The sequence below is a fragment of the Vipera ursinii genome (assembly GCF_947247035.1).
Source record: "Vipera ursinii genome assembly, chromosome: 5".
Taxonomy (NCBI): domain Eukaryota; kingdom Metazoa; phylum Chordata; class Lepidosauria; order Squamata; family Viperidae; genus Vipera; species Vipera ursinii.
In genome coordinates this window covers 99,487,597-99,512,255 of record NC_139518.1, presented here as the reverse complement: position 1 = coordinate 99,512,255, position 24,659 = coordinate 99,487,597, and the positions used below count along the sequence as shown (strand labels likewise).

Below are 24,659 nucleotides of genomic sequence, written 5' to 3'. Positions count from 1 at the left end.
ATTATGTTTGTTACTCCATCAAACGTAAGAAATATTTTAAAAGACAATGTAATATGTAGGCAGCTTTCACTGATAGCTTGCAGGTTACATCAAAATAGGGAACCACGGTCTGCTATACACAAGTTGTTGCTTTTATCCACTCGTTATAGTCTTACTCACGCGTAACGCAACACGTGTGCTTCTCCACCTTTCCGTTCCAAGGAAACAACTGCCCTTTCTTTCTCAAGGGAGGAAGATGTCTTTCTGGACATCTGGAATGCTATTTACAGATGTGTAATGTCATTTACAGAAGGCAGCAGGCTAGAAAGCAGGAGACTGTGAGTTCGAATCCCGCCTTAAGCCATGCAAGCCAGCCAGCTGGGCGCCTTTGAAAATCAGGCACACCCTTTCAGACCAACCCACCTCGCAGAGTCGTTGTTCTGGTGGGGAAAATAGGAGGAGGAAATTGTGTTGGACACCTTTGCCGCCTCGTGTCATTTAAAACCCCAGAACATTTCTCTCATTCTGAAGAGAAGCAGATGCAGATACAACATTAATGTAGATACAACATTAGCAACAGATCCAGGGCTGTGGTTTGGGTGAAATAATCCCAGAAAGAGGAAGCTTATTTGGCTAGAAACAATGCATAGGAATAATTTCACATACGGGAAATTCTTCAGATGATCGTGAAGAAGTTTCAGAACATTGACAGGCGTCAATGAATCTGGGGCTGAAAGGACAGTTAGGCTGTCTTTCCCCAACCAGCTATCATAACCTCTGTTTTAGAGGGATCAGGCCCCCAATCACCCCCTGATTATGCTCTCTAGGGAATGATGGCCATTTATGCCAAGTACATTTGCAGGCTGGATTATGGCTTCGCTTAATGCAATGATCTCTTGCGTGTACCATTTGCATCAGCGATAAAAGAATAATAATTTAATTTCTTTTCAGCCTGAGTCATTTCTTTGGGAGCAGAAACACAGCCTTATTGTCTCCAACTCATTGTGTTTGTGGAGCAAAAATGTTCAGTTCAAAGAGTAAGCTGTCATTGTGTGGAATTAGCTCGGGAACTGAAGAGGGGATGGAAGCGAAGAGCTAAAGCCGAAGTCAACGTGCCGACGACGGAAGGGAGCAAGAGAGGGTTGTGAAAGGTACACAATGGATGTGTTTGAGACATTCAAGTTCTAATCCTCTTCTGATTACATTAAAATCAACATCCTCTTTCCAGCACTGCATCCCAGCTAATTCTCTGCTCTACATCATGCTTACCTTGCTTGCATTACAAACCTGAAAAGGAGCAGTAAATCTCCCTGGGGTCCTTAATTCAGTTAGCATAATTTGTGCGCATGCAGATGTTGTAACAGCTATTTCAACAGATAAACCCTGGAAAATCCCTCAGAGGAAAGTCTAGCGAGGCTCCGAATGGGCCGCTTGAAATGACATTGGCATAAAACAACTCCATAATCCACCAGAGTTGTGTCTGTGCATTCAGACATAATACTTTATTCATGATGCAATGATTGCAAAATAAGGTTACTGATGCAATCCGTTGACTGATCAGTGAACACTTATCTCTTCTGGACAAGGACGCTAAACACCTCCAGATTAAGGCAAAAAAAAAAAAGTTCTTTATAAGAAATATTTAAGAACGGTGGTGGCGCACTGGTTGGAATCCAGTATTGCAGGCTAATTCCGCCCACTGCCAGCAGTTCGATCCTGACCGGCTCAAGGTTGACTCAGCTTTCCATCCTTCTGAAGCCGGTAAAATGAGGACCCAGATTGTTGGGGGCAATATTAAACTAAGATTTCACCTGACCTAGCTAGGTATTTCTTCTAAGCTGTTGGGAAGGCACAGTGGATGTGGGTTTCACATTTGTCGTAAGTCACCTGCTTGAGCTTCCCAGCGGCTTACGCCAACAAGAGCCAATACTAAAATACATGGTCTCAAATGCCGTTTTTCTACTTTGAGGGCAATGCAGACAGAGGATGGTTGGCCTAGATTCTCTGTGCCTTTTATCCATGCTAGAAGCCCTAACTCAGCATCTGCTTCGCTACCCTAATCCCTCGTTGCTACATGATCAGGTTTCCTTATGCAACACGTAAAACTGCAGACATGGACCCTAAAATTACCATGTGTTCACATCCATATCTTGCTCCAACTTTATGCCAAAGAGAAAGGGTGATTCTTGACTGCCAAGGGGGGGGGAGGGGGAAAGCCAGGGGTATCTTTTCATCCTCAGCTATTTTTCCTTTGGTTAAGTACAAACTTTAGGAGAATATCAACAGCAGGGCCAAATGTCTTCGGAGACTCTGTGCAAGCAACCTTGTTTGCTTTTATGGACGTGGCTCAGACACCCCCTAACAAAAGCGATCCACCATCTGTCACAAAAGTACATTTAAGGAAAACCAACAGATTCAATGTTTACTTTGGCTCTCCATGCCACACCTGTTCTCTCTCATCCATCTATGCCAAAAGCATCTCGCCTGGACCCAAAGCCCCGCGTAAAAGATGCGTCTTAACAAATTACTCGTTTTGATGAACGGCTGCAGACTCAAATCTGCTCCTCCTGCTGCTTGCGTTTCTTGGCTGCGGACAAGAGAGCTAAGCCGACACCAAAAAAGATTTTCCTTTTAAGAACACAATGCTGCGTTCTCGCAAGGAGAGCTGGAGGAAGCTCAGACAAGCTAAGAATAGCTTGGCTAACCAAAATCTTAGCTGATCAGCCTTGAACTCTTAACGCCAGCTTACTCTTCAGTTTTCTAATGTTTGCTCTCCAAGTCAGACTTCTAAAATCTAACTTGTTCACTGCAGGATGCCATAATCCAGATGAGTAAGAGTTGTGGGAATACGCTTGGCAACTGACTCATATGTATGATGGCTGTGGTGTCCCGGGATCATGTGATCCCTTCTTGCAATCTTCTGACCAGCAAAGATCAATGGGGAAGCCAGATTCACTGAACAACCGTGTCACTAACTGAACAACTGCAGTGATCCATTTAACAACTGTGGCAAGAAAGGTCGTCATCAAAACTTCTAATGATGCAAAAACCCCAGTTTTTAATTTTCTCTTTCTTCTGTATTAAAATAGGACATCACCTTCTCCACTAATCTATTTTTGTGTCCTTGACAGCCAGGCAACAGACTTTAATTGCACAGTTGAAGGTTTTGCACCAAGCTATAGAAGTTTTCTCCTGTTGAAATGTTTTCCTGTTGAACAGGAATTAAGCAGGAATTTAACAGCAATGGAAAGATCTCAATGTTTGTTTCATAGCTTCAAAAACTTTCACACAATCTGCAAAACACTATCAACTACTGTCACTCAATTAATACCCAGTAGAAGGGCGGGATATAAATGGAATTAAAATAAATAAATAAATAAATTATTATGATTCATTATTTGTACATGTTCAAATTAACTGCCAGATGCTTGTTTAAATTATCCTTGTTCTGGCAAAGAACAGTAAGTCATGCAAAATTTATTTTGTTTCCTGTTTCCTTTGGAATTTAAAGGCATCAACTCTGAGAAAGGGACTGAGGTCACCATTTGTTCTAAAATGTAATTTTATAATTTTAATATAATGTTAACTATGGGTTAAAAGGCTGGGTTCACACATTATAGTAAGCAAAACCATGCCCAAATCAAGTTATGGATTGCAACAGAAATCTGTGTGAGTGCAAACAGAGCATCCGTCTCTGACTTATTAAAGCAGCCATGTCCTTCTTCAGAACTGTACATAATACCTGCAGAAACTGCACTGTGCTGCATTTTTGGGATATTTATCCCTTTTCGCGTCAAACAGGTTTTTCTCTAATATGTCATTCAGCTTTGCCATTGCTTCCTCTTGCAAAATGCAGCCTGACTTCGTGGCCTTCTCTGCTTTGTCAAATTGACCTAATTGCCTGAATAATTACCTTTCACCCTTTTCTTTTTCTTGCTAAGCAGGTTGATAATCAAGAGTTTCCAAAATGAACTCCTTCCTTTAGGGCAGGGGTCCCCAAACCTCCTCCCCCACCCCCCCACCCCGGTCCATGGACCAGCACCAGGAAGTGGCATGGCAGAATCTGGTCCACGCAAACCAACGAAGGCCCATTTGTGGGATGCAGGCACCCGAGGCCCCAGCTACAGATATTTGCCACAATTGCAAACTTTAATTAAAGTTTGGAAGCATAGATGGATACAACCTGCTTTATATACGTCTCTAGACACACATCATCCATTATTTCCCAATGAAAGAGAACAGAGTCCCGTAAATAGTTAATAGCACTGATTTAATCTACATTCAGCAATGCATTTAAATATATAAACATTAGAACAGGGGTAACCAATCCCCCATGGGGAAGAAATGGAGGTACTGACAGATTTTATTTTCCTGGGCTCCAAGATCACTGCAGATGGGGACTGTAGCCAAGAAATTAAAAGACGCTTGCTCCTCGGGAGGAAAGCCATGGCAAATCTAGACAGCACACTAAAAAGCAGAGACATCACCCTGTCAACAAAAGTGCGTATAGTCAAGGCTATGGTCTTCCCAGTTGCAATGTATGGCAGTGAAAGCTGGACCATAAGAAAGGCTGAGCGCCAAAGAATGGAGGCCTTTGAACTCTGGTGCTGGAGAAGACTCCTGCGAGTCCCTTGGACTGCAAGGCGATCCAACCGGTCAGTCCTAGAGGAGATCAACCCTGACTGCTCTTTAGAAGGCCAGATCCTGAAGTTGAAACTCAAATACTTTGGCCACCTAAGGAGAAGGAAGGACTCGCTGGAGAAGAGCCTAATGCTGGGAAAGATTGAGGGCAAGAGAAGAAGGGGACGACAGAGAATGAGGTGGCTGGATGGAGTCACTGAAGCAGGAGGTGTGAGCCTAAATGGACTCCAGAAGATGGTAGAGGACAGGAAGGCCTGGAGGAACGTTGTCCATGGGGTTGTGATGGGTCGGACACGACTTCGCAGCTAACAACAACAACCAATCCCCCGGTCCACAGCACGGCAGAAACCGGTCCGTGCAAACTAGCAAAGCCCTCTCTGTGGGATGCAGGCAGCATACGAAACCAGACCCACCCGCCCCCTCGGTCCATGGGAAAAACCTCTCTCCATGGAACCGTCCCTAGTGCCCCAAAGGTTGGGGGGGACGCTGCTTTAAGGGTTCTGATCTCTTCTTGCAAAGATGTGGTTTTTGCTTCAGGTAACAACCCCCCCCCACCAAAAAAACCCCTTTCTCACCTCTCTTAACAACTAGATAATCCTTCAACAGCAGTAAGAAGAATCAAACATGAACCATGGTTATAATTCAGATGTTCTTTCCTGGATGCGATTTAATGAAGAAACTGTCGGCCAACTTCATTCTCCTCGAGTCAGGAGGAAGGGAAAAGGAACAGCCAGGCTGGGAATTGTACAGGTGGTTCTCGACTTACAACCGATCGTTTAAGTGACCGTTCAAACTTACAAGGGCACTGAAGAGAGTGGCCTACGGCCGTTTTTCACACTTACGGCCGTTGCAGCATCCCTGTGGTCACGAGATGAAAATTCGGACGCTGGGCAACTGGTTCATACTTACAACCGTTGCCATGTCCCAAAGTTGCCACGCGATCCCCTTTTGCAAGCAAAGTCACGGGGGAAGCCAAGCCAATTCAACAACTGCAGTGTTTCGCTTAACAAACGTGGCGAGAAGAGTCATAAAATGGGACAAAACTCAGCTAACCCCTTTCTCGCTTCAAGCAACATAAAATTCTGGGCTGAGCTGTGACCGTAAGCCGAGGACTACCCAAGAATTGCAACGGACAGCAGACAGAAGCACAAATGCAGCTGCTTCCATTCCTCGTCAACCAGCTGCTCAGAGCCGCCCGCTCGCTTGAAAGATCGGAGGACAATTATCGGATTACAGCGCAAGGGAAAACAATTGCTGTTCAACTCGAGCGAGCGACTCGGCCTTAGAAACATTTTGCCCGTCCAAAAGGCCATCAAATCCCCCGCCAAGAGAATCTCCCATTCATCACAGCCTGAGCCCCACCCGCCCGGCGCAAGACCTTCGGATCTGTCTATTCAGCTTTCCCTACTTAACAGGAGATCAATGGAATGATTCATTCATAAATCCTGGGGCTGAAAAACCTCAAAGCCCAGCGACATCTCCAAAGTGTGAATGTACCGCTGCAGAGGAAATGCCAGGGAAATACCACATCAGCAACGCAGGTGAGCTAATATGCGATTTGTTTTCCTAGCAGAAGCAATCCTTGGCATCTACGCCAGGCTACAGAAAAAGAGCCACTCGAAACACACGCATGCGGCACCAATGAGCTGGAGGTTTGTGCTTTCGACCCACAAATGCATAGGTATGGTAGAGGGTCTCCTGCTTCAGCAGTGGGTTGGACTAGATGACCTACAAGGTCCCTTCCAACTCTGTTATTTCTATTCTATGCTAAGTGGTTTGCCATTGCCTATTTCCTAGGGCCGAGAGAGAATGACTGGCCCAAGGACACTGGCTTCCTACTAAGTCTCGACCAGGGTTGGGGAACCTTGGCTCTTTTATGACTTGTGGACTTCAACTCCCAGAATTCCTGAGCCAGCAAAATCTACAATTCGACGCAAGCACAGCCAAACGGTACAAGGGAAGTAGACAGTATTGTATAGCAGTTAAAGGAGTTGTGTCGGCAGGGTGGATACTAAGATCCTTTGGTACCATCACTTGGGTCTTGGTCCAATCAATCCGACACGGGGCGAGGAACCTTGGCTCTTTTATGAGTCATGGACTTCAACTCCCAGAATTCCCAGCATGGCTGGCTCAGGAATTCTGGGAGTTGAAGTCCACGAGTCATAACAGAGCCAAGGTTCCCCACCCTTGCTCTAGACCAGGGGTAGGCAACCTCGGCTCTTTAATGACTCGTGGACCTCAACTCCCAGAATTCCTGAATCAGCTGATTCAGGAATTCTGGGAGTTGAAGTCCACAAGTCATAAAAGAGCCGAGGTTGCCTACCCCTGCTCTAGACCTTACAGCCTCCACTTTCTAGACTGTTGCTTTAACTTCTATACTTCCTGACACATTTACATACATGGAGCTTCTCTTATATACATATGCGGGTTTTTTATTATTATTCTTTTGCTTTATTCTGTTGCCCATTTTTTCCTGCTTTGCCCATGCAAGCAGTTTTCCACATAAGTCCCTTTAATGGGATATCGTCATAGACTAACTTTTTTTCTCATTTAGTTCTGCCCCTGGGAAGCGGCTCCTAATTATCCTGGAAACGTGTCCTAAAAATATTCAGATCTTTTACTGAAAGTTACCACTAAATAAGCAGGTTAGCTTACTCTTCTGAAGTGGCTGTGCATTTCTGGGCTGGGAATATTTCAGCCTATATCTGTAATTTAGATCAAAGGTAAAATCCGGCTGACTCCTCAAAACATCTGTTTTCAACCAAGCAGCTGCAATTGGTGTAAACTCTTGTGTTTAGCAAACGTGGGACATGTCAGCTTAATCTCAGGGCAGTCTGATCTTCAGCCACTCTGGAGCCCCAGGAGACAAATTGCTGTAAGACTCTGAATAGGAGTGATTTTTTAACCTCTCTCCCCTTCTGAATTTCCAGCTGTCTTTCTCCTCTCGTGGATAAAAGCAAATTTATTTTCTTTTTACGGATGGTGACATAAAGAAAAATCTGCAAAACTCTGAATCCCACTTTAAGGAAGAGCTGCATGACTAGCCGAGTGAACAGTTCTGATTAATCATCCATTCGTAAGTGCTTTTAAAGCCAGCTTGAAGTTGTGGTTAAAGCATCAGGCAAGAAACCCAGAAGACCGTGAGTTCTAGTTTTGCCTTGGGCACAAAGACCGTCACGTTCTCTCAGCCCTTGAAAGAAGGCAATGGCAAACCACCTCTGGGGAAAAGAAAAAAAAACCCTTGCTGTAGGAGAAGGACGGGGGCAGAGTTAAAAGAGGTATCAGCCTAGAATCCTTACATAGTCACAAGTGAACAACTTTCTTTCAATTCTGTTGACTCCTGTCAAGCAGATGCTAACCATTAGTTGAGAAGATTCCTAGGCACAGACTTTATAGCAATAAATTGGTTTAATAGGATGTTCATGTTTGGACCTGGACTTTCACGCCTGGAAGTTGCCAAGGAGACTGCAGGGACTTGACCAAGCAGCCTCCTAGAAGTGTACATCATGCAGAGAATAAAAGGAAAAAATACCATTAGTAATTATTTTGTGGTGATTTATTACGATTTTCTTTTTAATTTTTGTTAAGTGCTCGCCAGAAAAGAATTGCAGAATATAAATCGAATAAACACAATTTGCCCAGCTCTACTCTTCAGATGTTTGAGTTAATTATTAGGGTCAGCTACTCTACGGAAATCATATAACTGAGTGAAGCTGGTTGACTAATTGGTTTTTAAGGCCACCCAACTCCACTGCAACTCTAGGGCGCGTGCAAAAAAACAATTTAAAAATGCAAACAAAAGCATTTGTGTTACTTTCCTAAGATGTGTTCAACACTATAAACAGTTCAGCCAAAAGAATCCAAGAATGGCATTCCCTAAAAAAAAAACCCAAAAAAACCCTTAAACTCAAATATGGAAATAGAAACAGGCAAAAAGATAGCAAGAAATGTATATCCAGCAATTATAATCAAATTACAAGAATGCCACTTAAAACTTGATGCAAAGAATGAAGTGGGTATTTTAACATACACTAAAATACATTCATCTACTGCCTGCCTGATATCTGGTGAATAATATAAATAATATAAACAAAATTCATTCTGGTCCAAAGAAAGGAACATCAAAGGCCATATCAGCCTAATTCAAAGTCTTCTGAGATGCCATCCAGATCAATCTTGGACCACATAGCTGATTCCAATGTATTTACTTGGTAGACTGAGGCAGAACACATTCCCGCTGCAATTTTTCCTCATGGATTTGTCTCTAGAGCCAAGTAGTTTAATTAACCCGCTGCCTTTGAACCTCTGTTTGACTTTATTGGGCATTATCATTTGATAACACTTCTTTATGTCAAACTTGCATTTTCAGAATAGGAGAGCAACAGAATAATAGAGTCGGAAGGTCTTGGAGGTCATCTAGTCTAACCTACAGCTCAAGCAGGAGACCCCCATACCATTTGGACAAATGACTATCCAATCTCTTCTTTCCCCCCACCCCAACCCCACCCCAATTTAGGTCAACAGAAGAAGAAGCATCAACCAGAACATTGTGAGCGTCGAATACTGTTTATTTGCCTGTGGTGGCCCTGAATTGATCTGGGATGGTGGTTAATTTGGGTTTAGCATCACAGCATCTTCTAATGCAGGATTCTCATTTGTGTCCCATGCCTTCCCTCTGGTGCTAATCGGTTAACCTGTGGTCTCCAAGAAACTGCCTTTCATTTGCAGGAAAAATGCAGCTGTCTTGTTTTTCTCTTCCTAGGAAAACACTTCAGCGTGGCATCAGAAACTAGCAATCACTAACTTCTGCCAAGAATAAGGAGCGACTCTGGGCACCTCCTTATGCCAACTAGAGAATGTCTGTGCATCTCTGCATCTGCAAATATCTCCAGGCCCTTCTTCGTGGCTATCTTAAAATACATTTCTCAAATCAGCAGAAAAGTAAGCCATACGTATGACTGGCGTGGTTCTGACAACTGACTTTGATTCTGCCTGGATAACCAAGCTAGCAATCCAGGAAGGAAAATCAGCCACCAATTGTGGGCTTTAATGCAGGGGTCTCCGATAACCCGGAAACTCAAAAGGCTGGTGAACTTCCAACTCCCAGAATTCCTTAATTGGTGGTAAAGCAGGCTCAGGCAACTTGGGAGTGGATCCCTGGGATGTTGTAGCTACTTTTCCCAATGTCTGAGACAAGACATTCATCCCTCAGGCTGCTTCTGCGTACGAGTCTAGCCCTTTTCTGAAAGAGAGCTACAGACGTTTGCTAAAGCATGCGTGTCTGTAGCGTTCTTCTTGGAGGCTTATTAAACCCACATCAAAATACAGCACAGCTAACAGAAGTAGTGTGGTGTGAGTCATTCCAGGAGCTCTCTCCAGCTTATCCCACTCTCTGCGGTGTGGCAGGAAACTGTCAATTGTCGGTAAATGGCCAGCATCATTGATTTTAACCTTGACTGTGCCTGCCAGTTGTTTCTTGGTCTGCAGCACTGGGCCACAGGCTCCTTTGAGAATCTGATAAAACCAACAGATCCCTTCTCAGGAAAAAAAAATGTATTTAAGTGCATCAAACAAACTGGGAAAATAACCTAATTTTTCCTCCGCCCGAGTTTACAGGTCTCCTGACATCTTTGCCCTCCAAATTAAGAGCCCCAATCTACAAGGAAACAAGGAAACGTACTGTCAGTTTCACACCGATTCTCATTCATCCCAAATCAGTAAGTGGTGACATGAAACGGTAACTTTCAGCGTCAAAAATCGGCCCCTAAAGTATGCAGAATGGCCCTGCCGCCACTAGTGAATGTTAAACCTCATACAAAACAGGACCACAAGGTCCTCTGGTCTGTAAAAGCTGAAGAAAATCTGTAGTGCACGCACAACGGGACAGAACCAGCGATAAGCAGCTGACAGAAGTTGACTCCAATTATTGCAGAGCAGTATTTGTTTTTTAACCGCTCATTCAAGCGCTCATTCAAGAGACCGCTAGAGAGAAGTTCCCTAAGGACGGGCTCCAGCACAAGTCCAAAAGTTCAGAAGACCCAGATTGAGTCCTGCAAGGTGATCCTGGGACACATATATTCACCTTCATTCGTGAGACACATGGGCGGCTAGTGCTTTAAATAGTTGGACATTGGGAATCCTTCACAGCACGCGAGGCCTCCACTTACGAACAGCTACGCTTCCTACACCGATGCACTCAAGAAGGGGTCATTCCATGCAGCCTACGATAGCCACCACCAGTCAACTCAGAGATGGGCAGACGCACGGCAGAAGCATTCAGCAAATGTACGTCAGAGGTCTTAAAAAAGGACTGCCATTGGGCAAGTATAAAACAGCCACCAATATGCACAAAGGGCATTGCCTATCCCAACTTGAAGAAGAACCAGTCACCCACCTGGAGAATCCTATTAGGACCCTTGTCAAAGAAAAACAGGAGAGAAAAAGGAAGCGGTTGGAGGACAAAATTCAAACGGTCAAGCCACGCTCCAAAACCTGTGTGAACTTGGTCCATAATTAACTGCCAGAGAGAAGTTGGACATTCCCGGAACTTCTCTGTAATGGCTAGAGGGAAATTCCCTGAAGTTGGGCTCCAGAAGGAGTCCAAAAGCTCAGAAGACAAAGCCTCTGGTCCTGGTGACCAACCCAGATTGGATCCTGCTTCATTCAAGGCAGAAGTTGAAAAAGTCTTATGTGTTTTCAGAAGTACACCACAATCTTATAAAAAAAGAACGTATGTCGTGCCTAGCCAACACTTTCTCATCCTGTGGATGAATCTGTGGAAGCCAAGGATCTGGTCTCTAACGGCTATAGAGAGCTGTGACCAAGTCCACTCGGGAAAGCACATGCCCACAGAGCTATGAAGAGTTCAGAAATCAGCCATCCCAATATCACTTACAAGGCATCTTATATTAACACTACAGCCCCTAAATACAAGTCTACGACATGTTGGTAATGGGTTGGGTTGAAATGAAGACAACATTGCCACATTAAGGGCCAATTTGGTGTAGTGGCTATGGGGCAGGGCTAGAAGGCCATGGGTTCTAGTCCTTTCTGAGGCATGGAAGATGGAGGGATGGTCTTTGGACCATTCCTTCTCTCAGCCAATCCTCCTTCACAGGACTGTTGTTGAGTGGATCAAAATACAATGGAGGACAACAACAGGATCATAAACAAACATGTAAGTCCTTTAAAATTGGTCGTCATTGCATCTTTGTGCTGCTTACTGCTAGTGGGATAGGAAGATGACATTTCTGCCTGCATCACTATATCCTTAGAAAACCAAAACGCTTAGCCAAGGATTTCATGCTTTACCCCTGCCCCCAAAGAGCTAAAAGTGGGTCTTGTAAGAAACAGGAATATGGAACGAGGAAATAACTTAATTTTAGCTTAATCTATGCGGTTATATGGGTGCGATTTCTTTGCTGCATATGTAAGTATGTATGTATGTATGTATGTTGCCAAACTTGCAGGGTTGATGGAGGGAAAGGAAGAAAGTTAAACTAATCTGTTACAGAAAAAGGTATATAATACGGTCCATCCCATCCTTCCATAAGGATATTTGTCAGTCACAAAGATCAAGTCTGAACAGGAAGGTCAAATTCAACTGATGTATTGCATTCAATGCCTATGCGCAGGAATATTCTTAAGTTAGTCCCTGCTTGGAGTTAGATAAGGGTCAAGGGAATTCAAGGGAGATTGGACTTAGTTCGCTGGTAGCTGTTTAGGGATTCCAGGCTGAACCCTCTTTTGACTCCACTCCCAGGCTCTGCCAACACTTCTCCCACAATATTTGAAGCACCGTCTTTTCCCAGTTATATCTACCCAACCCATCAGGGTGGGGAGGCAGAGTAGGTTATGGGTCCCCCCCTTTAAAGAGGTCCCTCTGGTGGGATCAAGAAAAGGGGTCTTCTCCAGAGGGCCCCCCTCCCTGTGAAGCATTATCCCTGCGGTAATAAGACTAGTCCCTACGTTGACACTCTTTCACAGTGCCCTGAATACGTGGTTTTGACAACGGCCCTGGGAACCCCAAAGATATATGGAGCCCATCAAATGCTTGGTGTGAGTGTTGTCATCAGCAGAGTGGCAGTTTACTGGGCTCTGTGTTGGGATTTTATTTCTGCAAATCGCCTGGAGTCATTGTGAGTGTTCTTAATAAATAAATACCCCATCTTCCATATTATAGTCTCTTCCTGCCTGGCCTTAGAGCTTAATCTGTTTGCATAACATCATTCCTCTGAAGAGCCTTCATGCAGAAGTTAAGAGCTGAAGGCAAGGCACATCAGCTGATGTGCTTTGTTGCCGGCTTGCTATCCCTCCCACATACTGCAGGGAATGAGACCCTGTGAATCTAGTCATTTGCCCCTTGTGCCATTCATTCCTGGAAATTAACCATTTTCTCCCTCCCTCCCTCCCTCTTTCTTCTTCTTCTTTCATGACATCAGAGCAAGAAAAAAAGAGCGGATGGGACCATGAGGAAGAAGAAAGGAGAGGGGGAAAAAGGAGCCTTGGTGGCGCACTAGGCTAATGCCTCCTTAAGTAACACCAGCTGCCTGCAATTAGTGCAGGTTCGAGTCCCACCAGGCTCAAGGTTGACTCAGCCTTCCATCCTTCCCAGGTAGGTAAACTGAGGACCCAGATTGTTGGGGGCAATTAAGCTGACTTTGTAATAATGCCGCTTGGGGTGTGTGTGAAAGCCCTAATAAACAGGCATATACATAGAATGAAGGCTACTGCTAAGCTTGTAAGCCGCCCTGAGTCTTCGGAGAAGGGCGGGATATAAATGGAATAAAAATAAAAATAAAATAAATAAAAAAAAAATAGTCTATCAAACATGTTAAGCAATTTTGTCCTAGGTCAGAAACTAGCATGGCTCAGCAGCAGAAAAAAATTAAAGAAATTAATAAGGCTCAGTTCAGTGACAACAGATCTATGATGGTTAAGCAACTAGCCAGCCAAGGGGTCACTTTAATTGCTGTCCGTGTTGTGTTGAAAGCAAACCAAAAAAAAAAGTAAATAACATCTATACAATGCATATAACTGAGTTACCGAATGAATTGGGCTTCGCTGAAGTATAAACTAAGCCAAGCTTGCTGAGTTTAGCCAACGTTGCAGGCTACCAAAACAGGCTGGTCAACCAAGGTTATCCCTGAATTGAGCACCGTTATCAGCACTACGATTTTGGTGCACAAATCTGGTACATTCATCTTAGGAACGTAGCCAACTAGTGTGAATACGGTTTTCATTTATCCTATCTGGGAAATATCTAGCAGGAATTCCTGTTCTACACAACTCTCTGGATCAGAACGTTTTCTCCAACAAATTCATTAACATATTACAACACTGATCAAATGAAATCTGTGTTCTTTATTATGCAATAGGCAGGATGTTTCACTTCACATTTATTCAGAGATAATTTATGACACACTCCAGAAACAGTCATAGCAAAATTGAAATCTTTGAGATAGATAGATAGATAGATAGATAGATAGATAGATAGATAGATAGATAGATAGATAGATAGATAGATAATTTGGTTGTTTCTACCTTTTTATAGACCGCTCCAATCTTTGTAGACCCTGGGAGATACACCTCAAACATAATAATGCAAACGTAACAATCAATAATAAGCTCAGTGGCTTCCTGCCATGTTACTAAGGGACAAAGGCTCACCAATGAGTTTTTTGGGGGTCTGTCAGCATGAATTGAGGCCTTTGAACTCTGGTGCTGGAGAAGACTCCTGTGAGTCCCTTGGACTGCAAGGCGATCAAACCGGTCAGTCCTAGAGGAGATCGACCCTGACTGCTCTTTAGAAGGCCAGATCCTGAAGCTAAAACTCAAATACTTTGGCCACCTAATGAGAAGGAAGGACTCACTGGAGAAGAGCCTCATGCTGGGAAAGATTGAGGGCAATAGAAGAAGGGGACGACAGAGAATGAGGTGGCTGGATGGAGTTACTGAAGCAGTAGGCATGAGCTTAAATGGACTCTAGAAGATGGTAGAGGACAAGAAGGCCTGGAGAAACATTGTCCATGGGGTCGCGATGGGCCGGACACGACTTCGCAACTAACAACAACAATAACAGGGTCAAACAATCCTCCAGAGAAAGGTGTCCTAGTGAGTGGAGTTCCACCTTTGCGAGGTAGCTCCTCATGGCCAGAGGGCTTTATGAATATTAACCACCCTCTCAATTGAGGGTGACACCACTCTATTGCCAGCCGGATCTCAAGATCACAGTAAATTTTCATTAACCAGTTTCACCAGCCAACAGCTTGGTCAGTATATTCTGGACCAATTAGAGTGGAGGTCTCCAACCTTTCTCAGTTGGTGGACCAGAGGAAAAGGGAGGGGGAAGCATCTTACGTGTGTGGGCGCACGTACACAAACAAGACCGTGGGCACGCATGATGCAAATGGGGCGGTGCTAGCGCCCAGATGACATTCGCTAGCACCGCCCCGTTTTTGCTGCGTGGGTGCTAGCTCCATCCCATTTTCACCGCACGGAGCCCCATCTTCACCACGTGGTGTCCCATTTTCACCGTGCAGCACCCCCTTTTCGTAGCGGCGGTGCTAGCACGAGTGGGAGTGAGTACGTGCATGTGTGTGCGTGCACTGGCCAGCCTGTCCCATGGTCTAGTGGCCAGGAGGCCATGTCCTGGTAATGGGCCACAGCCCACAGATTGGGGACCCCCTGAATTAGAGCTTCTGAGTCTACTTCAAAGGCAGCCCTATGGGGAATGCATTGCACCAATCACACCTTGTGATGATCACAGCCTGGGTGATTGTTTTCAATGGCTTCCTAGTCCATAGGCAAACTGCTGTAGTGTGGTTACAGGCATGTGGTGAGGGTCCCTCAAACCAGAACTTCCATCTGCTGGGTCAGCAGGAGCCCTGCATCACAGACCAAATCCAAGATAACTGGGTCTATCAGGAACATTGTTCTCAGAAAGGCCACAGAGATATGAATGAACCACAGCTCCATCTGGCAGGATTATATCTGATCTCGCTTCTCCCTGTCTGTTCTCAGACTTCCTACCGGTTAAGTCAGTTCAGGATTACTATAGCATGCCCAGCCTGGCCTGAATGTAAACATATGAAAAGACACACGCCATTTTGTCACAGGAACTGAGTTTTAGCTGTATATGTGTCGGTCACAAAAGACCAGGTCCACCGGCAAAGGTTCAAGTAATCTGATGTGTTGCTAAAAGTCTATGCGTAGGAATCCTCTCAACTAATAGTCGGGTACTTGCTGAGAGTTGCTAGATAAAGGTCAATAGCACTCGAGGGAAGTTGGATGTAGTTCGTTCGTGACTATGTAGGGATTCTAGGCTGATCCCTCTTTTGACTCCACTCCCAGGTTCTGCCAGTCCTTCTCCCACAATATGGGAGTTATAGATCAGAGGTCCCCAACCTTTTGGGCACCAGGGACCGGTTCTGTGGAGAGTTGTTTTTCCATGCATGGTTTTGTGTGCTGTCTGCATCTTGCAGACTGGGACTTTGCTTGTCCGTGTGGACCAGTTGCTGGCATGCCACAGCCCAGTACTGGTCCATGGACCAGAGGTTGGGGACCCCTGGTATAGCTCACCTTAAGAGTCTCCCTTTGATTGGCACATCACCCCAACCACCTTGTATTATTGTTGGTGAAGAGGGAAAAAAACATGAACTTAATAAGGATTCCCCTGGGAAGAATTCTTCACAATTTATGCTGGCTATCTTTCCAGTTTCCCAAAGGGAAATGTTGCTTTTAAATGCCTCTAGAAGCATGCAGTGTTAATTTTGGCCTCAGCTATCCACCCTAAAATGAGAATGGGAATAAATACAGAAATGCAATCTGTATAGCTGAAATGAAACGATGCCCAGTTATTTCAACGTGGCTTACCGTTATTTCTTCATAGATCTCATTATTTGGGGGATAACATTTCACTGCTGTGTTGTTTCTATCATCTTTCCCTTTTACTTCCAATTTTTTTTTAAAAAAAAAAAATCCACATTATAAGCTAGGTGATGGCATATCTCCCGGGATGCAAGGGATCCAATAGCTGAATGTCATATCTTGACAGCAGCCTAGCAACCATATATACTTAAAAGGCTGGTGTGTGTTCTATGTGTATCTGTGTGCCAGGAATAGCTGGGACAGATCTGGTCTTCCATTCACAATCTAGAAAATGTAAAAAGGCAAAGAGAAAATATCCAGCCTATTTTGAAGAGTCCTCGGTTGCCCATCAAGGTGCCACACGCCTTAACGCCTGGTTTTGCTTTGCCAGAAGAGCATTCTTGCAAATAAAAAAAAAATAAACGGAGCATTCAGCACTCTTGTTTCTAAGACTGCAAGGCCGAATGGCAGCTCGTCAGCCACAATTCTACCCTTCCTAATGTGGACACATCTGCGCCACGCAATGACAACCGACAGACCGCAGACTTGTAGAGTAGCGCTGTTAAACAAGTCAGGAGCATTCAGGGGAGAGGAAATTGCCAGCCACATCCACGGTCCTCCTTGAGAATCCAAAATGAACAAAGAAGCGATTTCTGCGTAAGGCCCAGCTGAACTTCTTCAGCACGTTTCATCAGGTTAGATGCGAAGAAGAGAATATAAAAGGAGTCCTGTTAAAACCTAAGGACTCCCCAGAAGGGCTGAGCTGTTTCTCTTCCTGGAACACCCATAATTCTTCTTACAGTGTTTCTTTCTGATCTCTTGTATTTTGATTAAAACCAACATGTTCCAGGACTGAAATGGAGGTTAGTGAACATTGGGTTCTCAAGTCCCTTTCACCGCACTCCACCCCACCTACAGAAAAGCATAGGAGGAATTGTTCTCCTTAGCCGCAGTGGTACATCCAGGTTAATCCTTAACAAGCAGTCACGAACAAACAGTTCATTCCACACCTCAAGCAGAGATCTTATGCGTGCACACTTGCTCTCTAAGTAAAATAGATGCCAGAATTCAGGACCCAATCCATTCCATTCCACATTCTATTCTATTCTATTCTATTCTATTCTATTCTATTCTATTCTGTTCTGTTCTGTTCTGTTATTCTATTCTATTCTATTCTATTCCATTCTTCAATCCTCTATTCTATTCTATTCTGTTCTGTTCTGTTCTATTGTATTCTAATTTTCTATTCTATTCTATTCTATTCTATTCTAATTTTCTATTCTATTCTATTCTATTCTATAATATTTATTCTATAATATTTATTCTATTCTATTCTGTTCTGTTCTATTCTATTCTAATTTTCTATTCTATTCTGTTCCATTCCATTCCATTCCATTCCATATTCTATTCTATTCTATTCTATTCTATTCTATTCTATTCTATTCTATTCTATTCTATAATATTTTTATTCTATAATATTTATTCTATTCTATTCTATTCTATTCTATTCTATTCTATTCTATTCTATTCTATTCTATTCTATTCTTTTCTATCCCATTCTACATTCTATTGTTCTATTCTATTCTATTCTATTCTATTCTATTCTATTCTATTCTATTCTATTCTTTTCTATCCCATTCTACATTCTATTGTTCTATTCTATTCTATTCTATTCTATTCTATTCTATTCTATTCTATTCTATTCTATTCTATTCTATTCTATTCTGTTCTGTTCTATCCCATTCTATTCTATTCCATTCCATTCTTATTCTTTCCTATTCTGTTCTGTTCTGTTTTGACTTTGTGTCTTCATAAGCACAACTGTCCAGATCAGCAGTAAGTGAACCACAGTGTATGGATGGCTCTTTATTAGTCCAATACTTTGTTTCTCACAATGGCCAACTAGAGGTTTCTGGACTACTCAAAGGCAAGAGAAGGCGACAGACCTTGTCCCACCACTTTTTACCAACAGCTGCCATCTAGGGGCCCGGGGACTCGAACCAAGTGCTAGCAATGATTCTCAACGCTAAGAACTCTAGAAAGGGCTGGTTTACGTGGACATATTTAATCCCAGTAGTAAGCTATCCAAGGTAACGTCCAGTGGTGCACCTTGTAACGAATGCCGTAGTTACTTACGTGCCACATAAATAAGCACTTCCTTTCTCCCCCACACAACTTTTAAACTCCCTCTAGCCAGCGTCATCGGATCCTAGTCCTCAGAAAAACTTGATCCGTAACCATTTTTCCCATACCACACATGATTTTATAAACATTACAGGCAAGTCCTCGACTTACCAGCTCACTTAGCGAGTGTTCAAAGTTACAACGGCCCTGAAAAAGTTGACTTAGGACCATTTTTCACTCTTGCGACCGTTGCAGCATCCCCATGGACAGGTGATCAAGATTCAGATGCTTGGCTTTTGGCTCATATTTATGACAGTTGCAGTACTCCCCTTTGGCGACTTCCCGACAATCAAAGTCAACGGGGAGGCCAGATTCACTTTACAACCAGATTACTAACTGAACACCTTCAGCGCTCCACTTAAACAATTGAGGCAAGAAAGGCTGCAAAATGGGGCAAGACTGACTTAACAAATGTCTCACTTAACAACAGAAATATTGGGCTTTCCATTGTGGTCATAAGTCGAGAAATACCTCCAATTATATCCTCTTTCAATTGTTCTCTCAAAATTAAAGAGCCCCAGGCCTTTTCTAGTTCGAATGACTTCAAATCCCCTCATCATTCCAGCTGCATTTTCCTGATCCTTCCCTAACTCTTCTGGTTCCTTTTTAAAATAGAAAGAAAGAAAGAAAGAAAGAAAGAAAGAAAGAAAGAAAGAAAGAAAGAAAGAAAGAAAGAAAGAAAGAAAGAAAGAAAGAAAGAAAGAGAAAGAGAGAAAGAAAGAAAGAAAGAAAGAAAGAAAGAAAGAAAGAAAGAAAGAAAGAAAGAAAGAAAGAATCGTACAGTATTTCAAGTGGTGACAAGGCTTATAAATTAAGTATGTGAAGAGTCCGCATCTTCAAAATCTAAGTCAGTCAATGAGCATGCTCAAGTTCTAAATCCCAATGAAGTCCTCAACGCCCTTCCAGTTGGTTTCCATGGGGCTTCTATTGGAAGGCCACCTCGTGTTAATTCTGCCCAGGAAGTATTTTCAGGAGCCTACAATTCCAGGTGGAGGTTATAGATCGAGTGGATGAAATGTAGAAGAGGCGTGAAAAGCTCAAAATGTTGGCCTCCCCAGTGATCTATGTCCTTTTCTCTTTCCCCTGTCACTTTTCTAAGAATATGGGATTTAAAAGCCCTGTCCACCTTTTTGTCATAAAGCAAATATGCATGCCATCCATATACCAAATCCCAACCCTCAAGGTGAAGTATTCTTTTATTAGTTAAGTTAAGCCAATCGCTAACCCACGTCAAGGCAACCGCATCATCATACAATTTCAAGTTAGGCGCCTTGAGTCCCCCTCTTTCCCTAGCATCTTGCAGAATCTTAAATTTAACTCTTGGTTTTTTCCCCGACCAGATAAATTTATTAATACCCTTCTGCCATTCATCAAGGTTGGCATCCTTTTTCAATATAGGTATCATTTGAAACAAAAAGAGAAACTTCGGCAGAACATTCATTTCCCTGTCCCTTTTCAATATGCCTCTGAACAAGACTTCTAGACGCAACACTTTTGTGAACCTCAACGTTGCTTGGTTTCCCAAGACTTTTGACAACTTTCCACTGTCAAAAGTCTCAGCTAGGGCCGATTCCAGGCAGGAAAGAGAGATCTGTCCAAATGCTTCAAATCAGAAGTCTTGATCAACCAGAACAAGGTTTTCATTCTTCTTTGGAATGAAAAAGGAAATGGATCAGAATGAGGCAGAGGAAATTCATCAGTTGAAGAATTCGCCATTTCCGAGAAAAGTGAACCAAGCTGAATTTTACACCTGAAGGACACCCAAATATTATGAGAGAAAAATCCCAGTCCACGTTTGAAATACTAGCTGGGATTGTTGTTGTTTTTTTTCTGTTGTATCTTTCAAGTATCTCTTTCACACACACCATAGAAACTGTTGCAAATGGTAACATTTGCACTTACTTCTTTTCCTTCCAGATTATATTCAACCCTTTTAATTTTATGGCGGTCTAAACTGAACTACTAGGAAACCCTTATTTGGAGTCTGTACTGACTGGAGAATGGGGTGCTACTGAGATTATTTGTTTATTTTATTATTAGTTTGTCATTCTTTCACCTGTTGCAGGCTATGGCTAAATCAAGTAAAACTTGACACGGACAAGTCAAAATTTTAAACTTTGCCAGACAACTGAACCCATACATGGATGAGAAAGATTTGGCATGCTAAAAGCAAAATAATAATAATAATAATAATAATAATAATAATAATAATAATAATAATAATAATAACTGGGGAGTCTTGTTATTTATTAGAAGCCGTGTTTCTTTCTGTTTGTGGGTTTTCAGCAGATGGGGAAGGCACTGTTGGACAAGACAGAAGATTCGCTCCCAATCCTGTATTTATTCCTCCCCCGCAACATTTCATTCCAAGGAAACCTCCACGTATGTCCTTACACAACTGCCATTTTACACAACTTCCCTTGGAATCTGGCTTTTCAAGATCTCGGTGTCCTTAAATTGGCAGCAACAAACAAGGAAAGGAAGAGAGTGATTGAACAGATGGTTGTAAGTCAGGCTCTTTTCAGGGACTCACCTACAGTCAGCTTAATTCAGGCAGACAAATTGGTTCCTTAATACGGTGCCAAAGAACGCTTAAACTTTTCTGGTTAAAGAACAGCATCTGATGGAAGGGAGAAAGAGATGAACCACAGCAATTTTTTTTGGGGGGGAAGGGAAGCTGAAAAAATGATCAGCAAGAAGAAAACTTTGTCTCAGCCCAGCGGATTTTATTGGGGACTAAGGCTGTAATTGTAAACCCCACAAAACCCCACAGAACTCAGTAGGATTTTGACTTTGGATGATAGGGCATGTTGACTCCTTCAAACAATCAACGCCCAAATATACGTGGAGATGACCCGAGCCTACCACTCGGTCCAGCTTATTTCTGACCAAATATTAGCGTGTTCAGGATCGGCTACGCAACTGCCCCCTCCACCCGTCTTTCCTTCCAAGCTGAACTCAAGGGACCTGTGTCACACCTCCCAAATTTCTCACCGGTCTGCAAAAGGGAAACAGCCTCAGCCTTGCCCTTTGGTGAAGCCCCTTTCAAATCCTGCCCCATCCTTCTCCAGCGGCAAGGGCAGAATTACGAGGCACTCACCCCAACCTATCTCACAGGGCTGTACTCTGCCTGAAAAGAGGGGAGAGAATCCCCCAGGAAGACACCCCAAAGAAAATAGAAAGGCACGAAGAGCAGAATGTATAAGGAGTCCAAGTTCGTATCTCTGGTTATTCACCAATAGTTTGCGAAGGGAACTGCCGCACTGTCCAGGGAACCAAGCCACCTCTTCTGCCTACTTTCCAGGATAGCATGTTGCAATTAAAAGGTTTATAGAAATTGTGATTTAAAAAAATAAAAAAAAACACAATTAGCAGTAACATGCCTTCGTTTCCCTTTTGATTTGTGGCTCCGAAAGTGAACTATTTCCAAGATGCTTAAACTCTTACTATTTTTCTGTTTTTCATGAAACGTTACAGAAAAATGTAAGCGAATCGGTTGGTTTAATTAATGGGTAGAAATCCCTTAGTAACTCTGATTGGTTATTCTCAATGGTTTGTCAAGGAGGCTGAAGAGCTGGCTGGGGGAACCAACACACCTGGCCTTTCCTTCTAAAACTTTTCTCTTACTTTCCCCCCCCCCCCCCCCCCCCGATAGCATGTCGCAATTAAAAAGGTTTAAAGCCATTGTGATGTAAAACAAACAAGCAAGCAAAAAAAAAACACGATTATTTTTTTTAAAAAAAAAACAACGACCTACAGTAACATTTATTTATTTATGCTTTTCTTTCCCTTTTGAAGGATCAACATTACATTATTATTTTAAGTAGAATAGATTCCTGGCTCTGGAAATGAACTCTCTCCAAGATGCTTCAGCTTGAATGCCATGAAATGCGATGGGGACAAACTAAATAATAATAATGATGATGATAACGATGATGATGATATAATGATGATGATGATGATGATGATATAATAATAATGATGATGATGATGAAGATATAATAATGATGATGATGGTAATGTTGTAATAATAATAATAATAATAATAATAATAATAATAATAATAATGATAATAATAATAATAATAATAATGATAATGATAATAATAATAAATAGTAGTAGTAGTAATAGTAATTGTAATATAATAGTAATAATAACAAAAAGTCCCTTAGTAACTTAATAACTAAGTCCCTTAGCAACTCCGATCGGTGGTCAAATATTTGGGAGGTGCTTGATCGAGTAGTAACGGATCCCCCCTGCCCCCCTTTCCCCCCACCCGCGTGTCCCTTCGGTTTTAAGGTGGGAGTTTCACTTTTTGCGTGCTCGCCAGGTCCTCGCTCGGGCCGAGAGCCGCGGACCTCAGGGAGGCGAGGCGAGGCGGCTGGGACGGGGTCGGGGGTGGCCCGCCGGGCCCTTACCTTCTCCTTGGCGCCGCAGTGGCAGCAGACGGTCCACAGGTACTTCAGGGTCCTCCAGAGCAGGATGATGAAGAGGCCCCCGAAGAAGGTGACCATGGAGGAGGCCAGGAAGGCCCACCACATGCGCTGCCCGCTGTCGCAGGGCACGTCCATGGTGAGCGGGATGATGAGCGCGTTGGAGGCGCGGGCGGGCGCCGAGGACGAAGCCGCGTTCAGGCTGCTGCCGCCGCCGCCGCCGCCGCCGCCGGCCGGGCTGCTCATCCTAAGGCTGCCGCCGCCGCCCGCGTAGTAGCTGCTGGAGCCGCCGCCGCCGCCGCCGCTGCCATTGGCCATGGCTAGCAGCGGGCAGGGGGAAGAAGCCGCTGGTGCCGCCGCTGCTGCTGCTGCCGCCGCCGCCGCCGTCCCCTGCCCCGCAGCCCGTCCCCGGCCATGGTGCCGCTCAGCCCAGGGCAGCCGCCGCCGCCGCCGAGGCGTCCTGCCTCGCCTGCCCCCGCCCGAGAGAAACGGGGAGGGGCCAAGGAAGCGCGCCCGCCTCAGCCGGCCCGCATATCGGCTCCCCCTTCCCCCCACACGCCCGCCCAGTCAGTCAGAGTCAGTCAGTCAGGCCAGTCCGCGGGCGAGGATGGACCGGCGGGCGCTTCGCTCGCCGCCGGGGAGACGCTCCTGCCTCGGCTGGGAAGCCGGGAGGGGCCGAAAGGGCGAATATTCTCCCGCCGCCGCCGCCGCTGCCGCTCTCTTCGTCAGTCAGTCAGTCAGTCAGTCCAGGGGAGGCGAGTCGGTCAGCGGGCGAGGACGTCGCTCTCCGCCGCTTCGCCTCAGGCGGCCGCCGCCGCCGCTATTGCCGTCGCCGCCGCCGAGGCGTCGCTGCCTCTCCTTCGCCCCCCTCCCCGCCAGCCGGCCCCTCCCACCCGAGGGAAACGGGGAGGGGCCCCCAAAGCGCGCCCCCCCAGCAATATATCCCGTATATTCGACACCCCCCCGTAGCCAAAAAAAAAAAAAAGAGAAAGAAAAAGGCGGACTCTCGTCAGTCAGTGGGCGAGGATGGCGGCGTCCGCTTCGCCCGCCTTATTGTTACTGTTGTTATTCTTTTCCCCCTCAGGGAGGCGGCGGAGGCGGCGGGTGAGGAGGAGGGTGAGGAGACGGACGCGCCGCCGCCGCCGCTACCCAGCTCCGGCCGGGCTGCCCGTGCGGGGCTGAGGGCGGGAGGCTCCGTCGGCCGCAGGCGCCGCTTGCGCAGGTGGCCCCGCCGGGCCGTGCTGCCTCTCCCGCTCCCGTCCGAGGGAAGCGCGCCCGCCGCCTCTTCTGGTCAGCCGGCCAGGCGGGCAACTCCCCGCCGCCTCCAGGGGGATCCGGCGCCGCGCTCGCCTCGCTTCGGCTGCCTCGTCGCTCGCCGGCCGCGCTGAGGCTGCGAGCGGCAGGGGCCGTCGGCCGCACGCGCCGCTTGCGCAGGTGGCCCCGGCGGCGGCAGGAGGAGGAGGAGGAGGAGGAAGGCCGGCCGTGCTCTGGGCGGAGGAGGCGGGAGAAGCGAGGGCGGCGGCGGGTTGCGCGCCCGGCCGGCTAAAGCTGCGG

At 45.0% G+C, this 24,659-nt stretch overlaps 1 protein-coding gene across 1 annotated transcript in view; it reads right to left on the bottom strand.

Moving 5' to 3' along the window:
• Nucleotides 1-23,672, bottom strand: part of KCNMA1 (potassium calcium-activated channel subfamily M alpha 1) — a 423,981-nt gene extending 400,309 nt beyond the window's left edge. Inside the window, exon 1 of the mRNA XM_083363343.1 lies at nt 23,091-23,672. Coding sequence (XP_083219469.1) covers nt 23,091-23,423 — 333 coding nt within the window. The 5' untranslated portion in view covers nt 23,424-23,672. The remainder of the gene's footprint in view (nt 1-23,090) is intronic.
• Nucleotides 23,673-24,659: the final 987 nt, after the last annotated feature.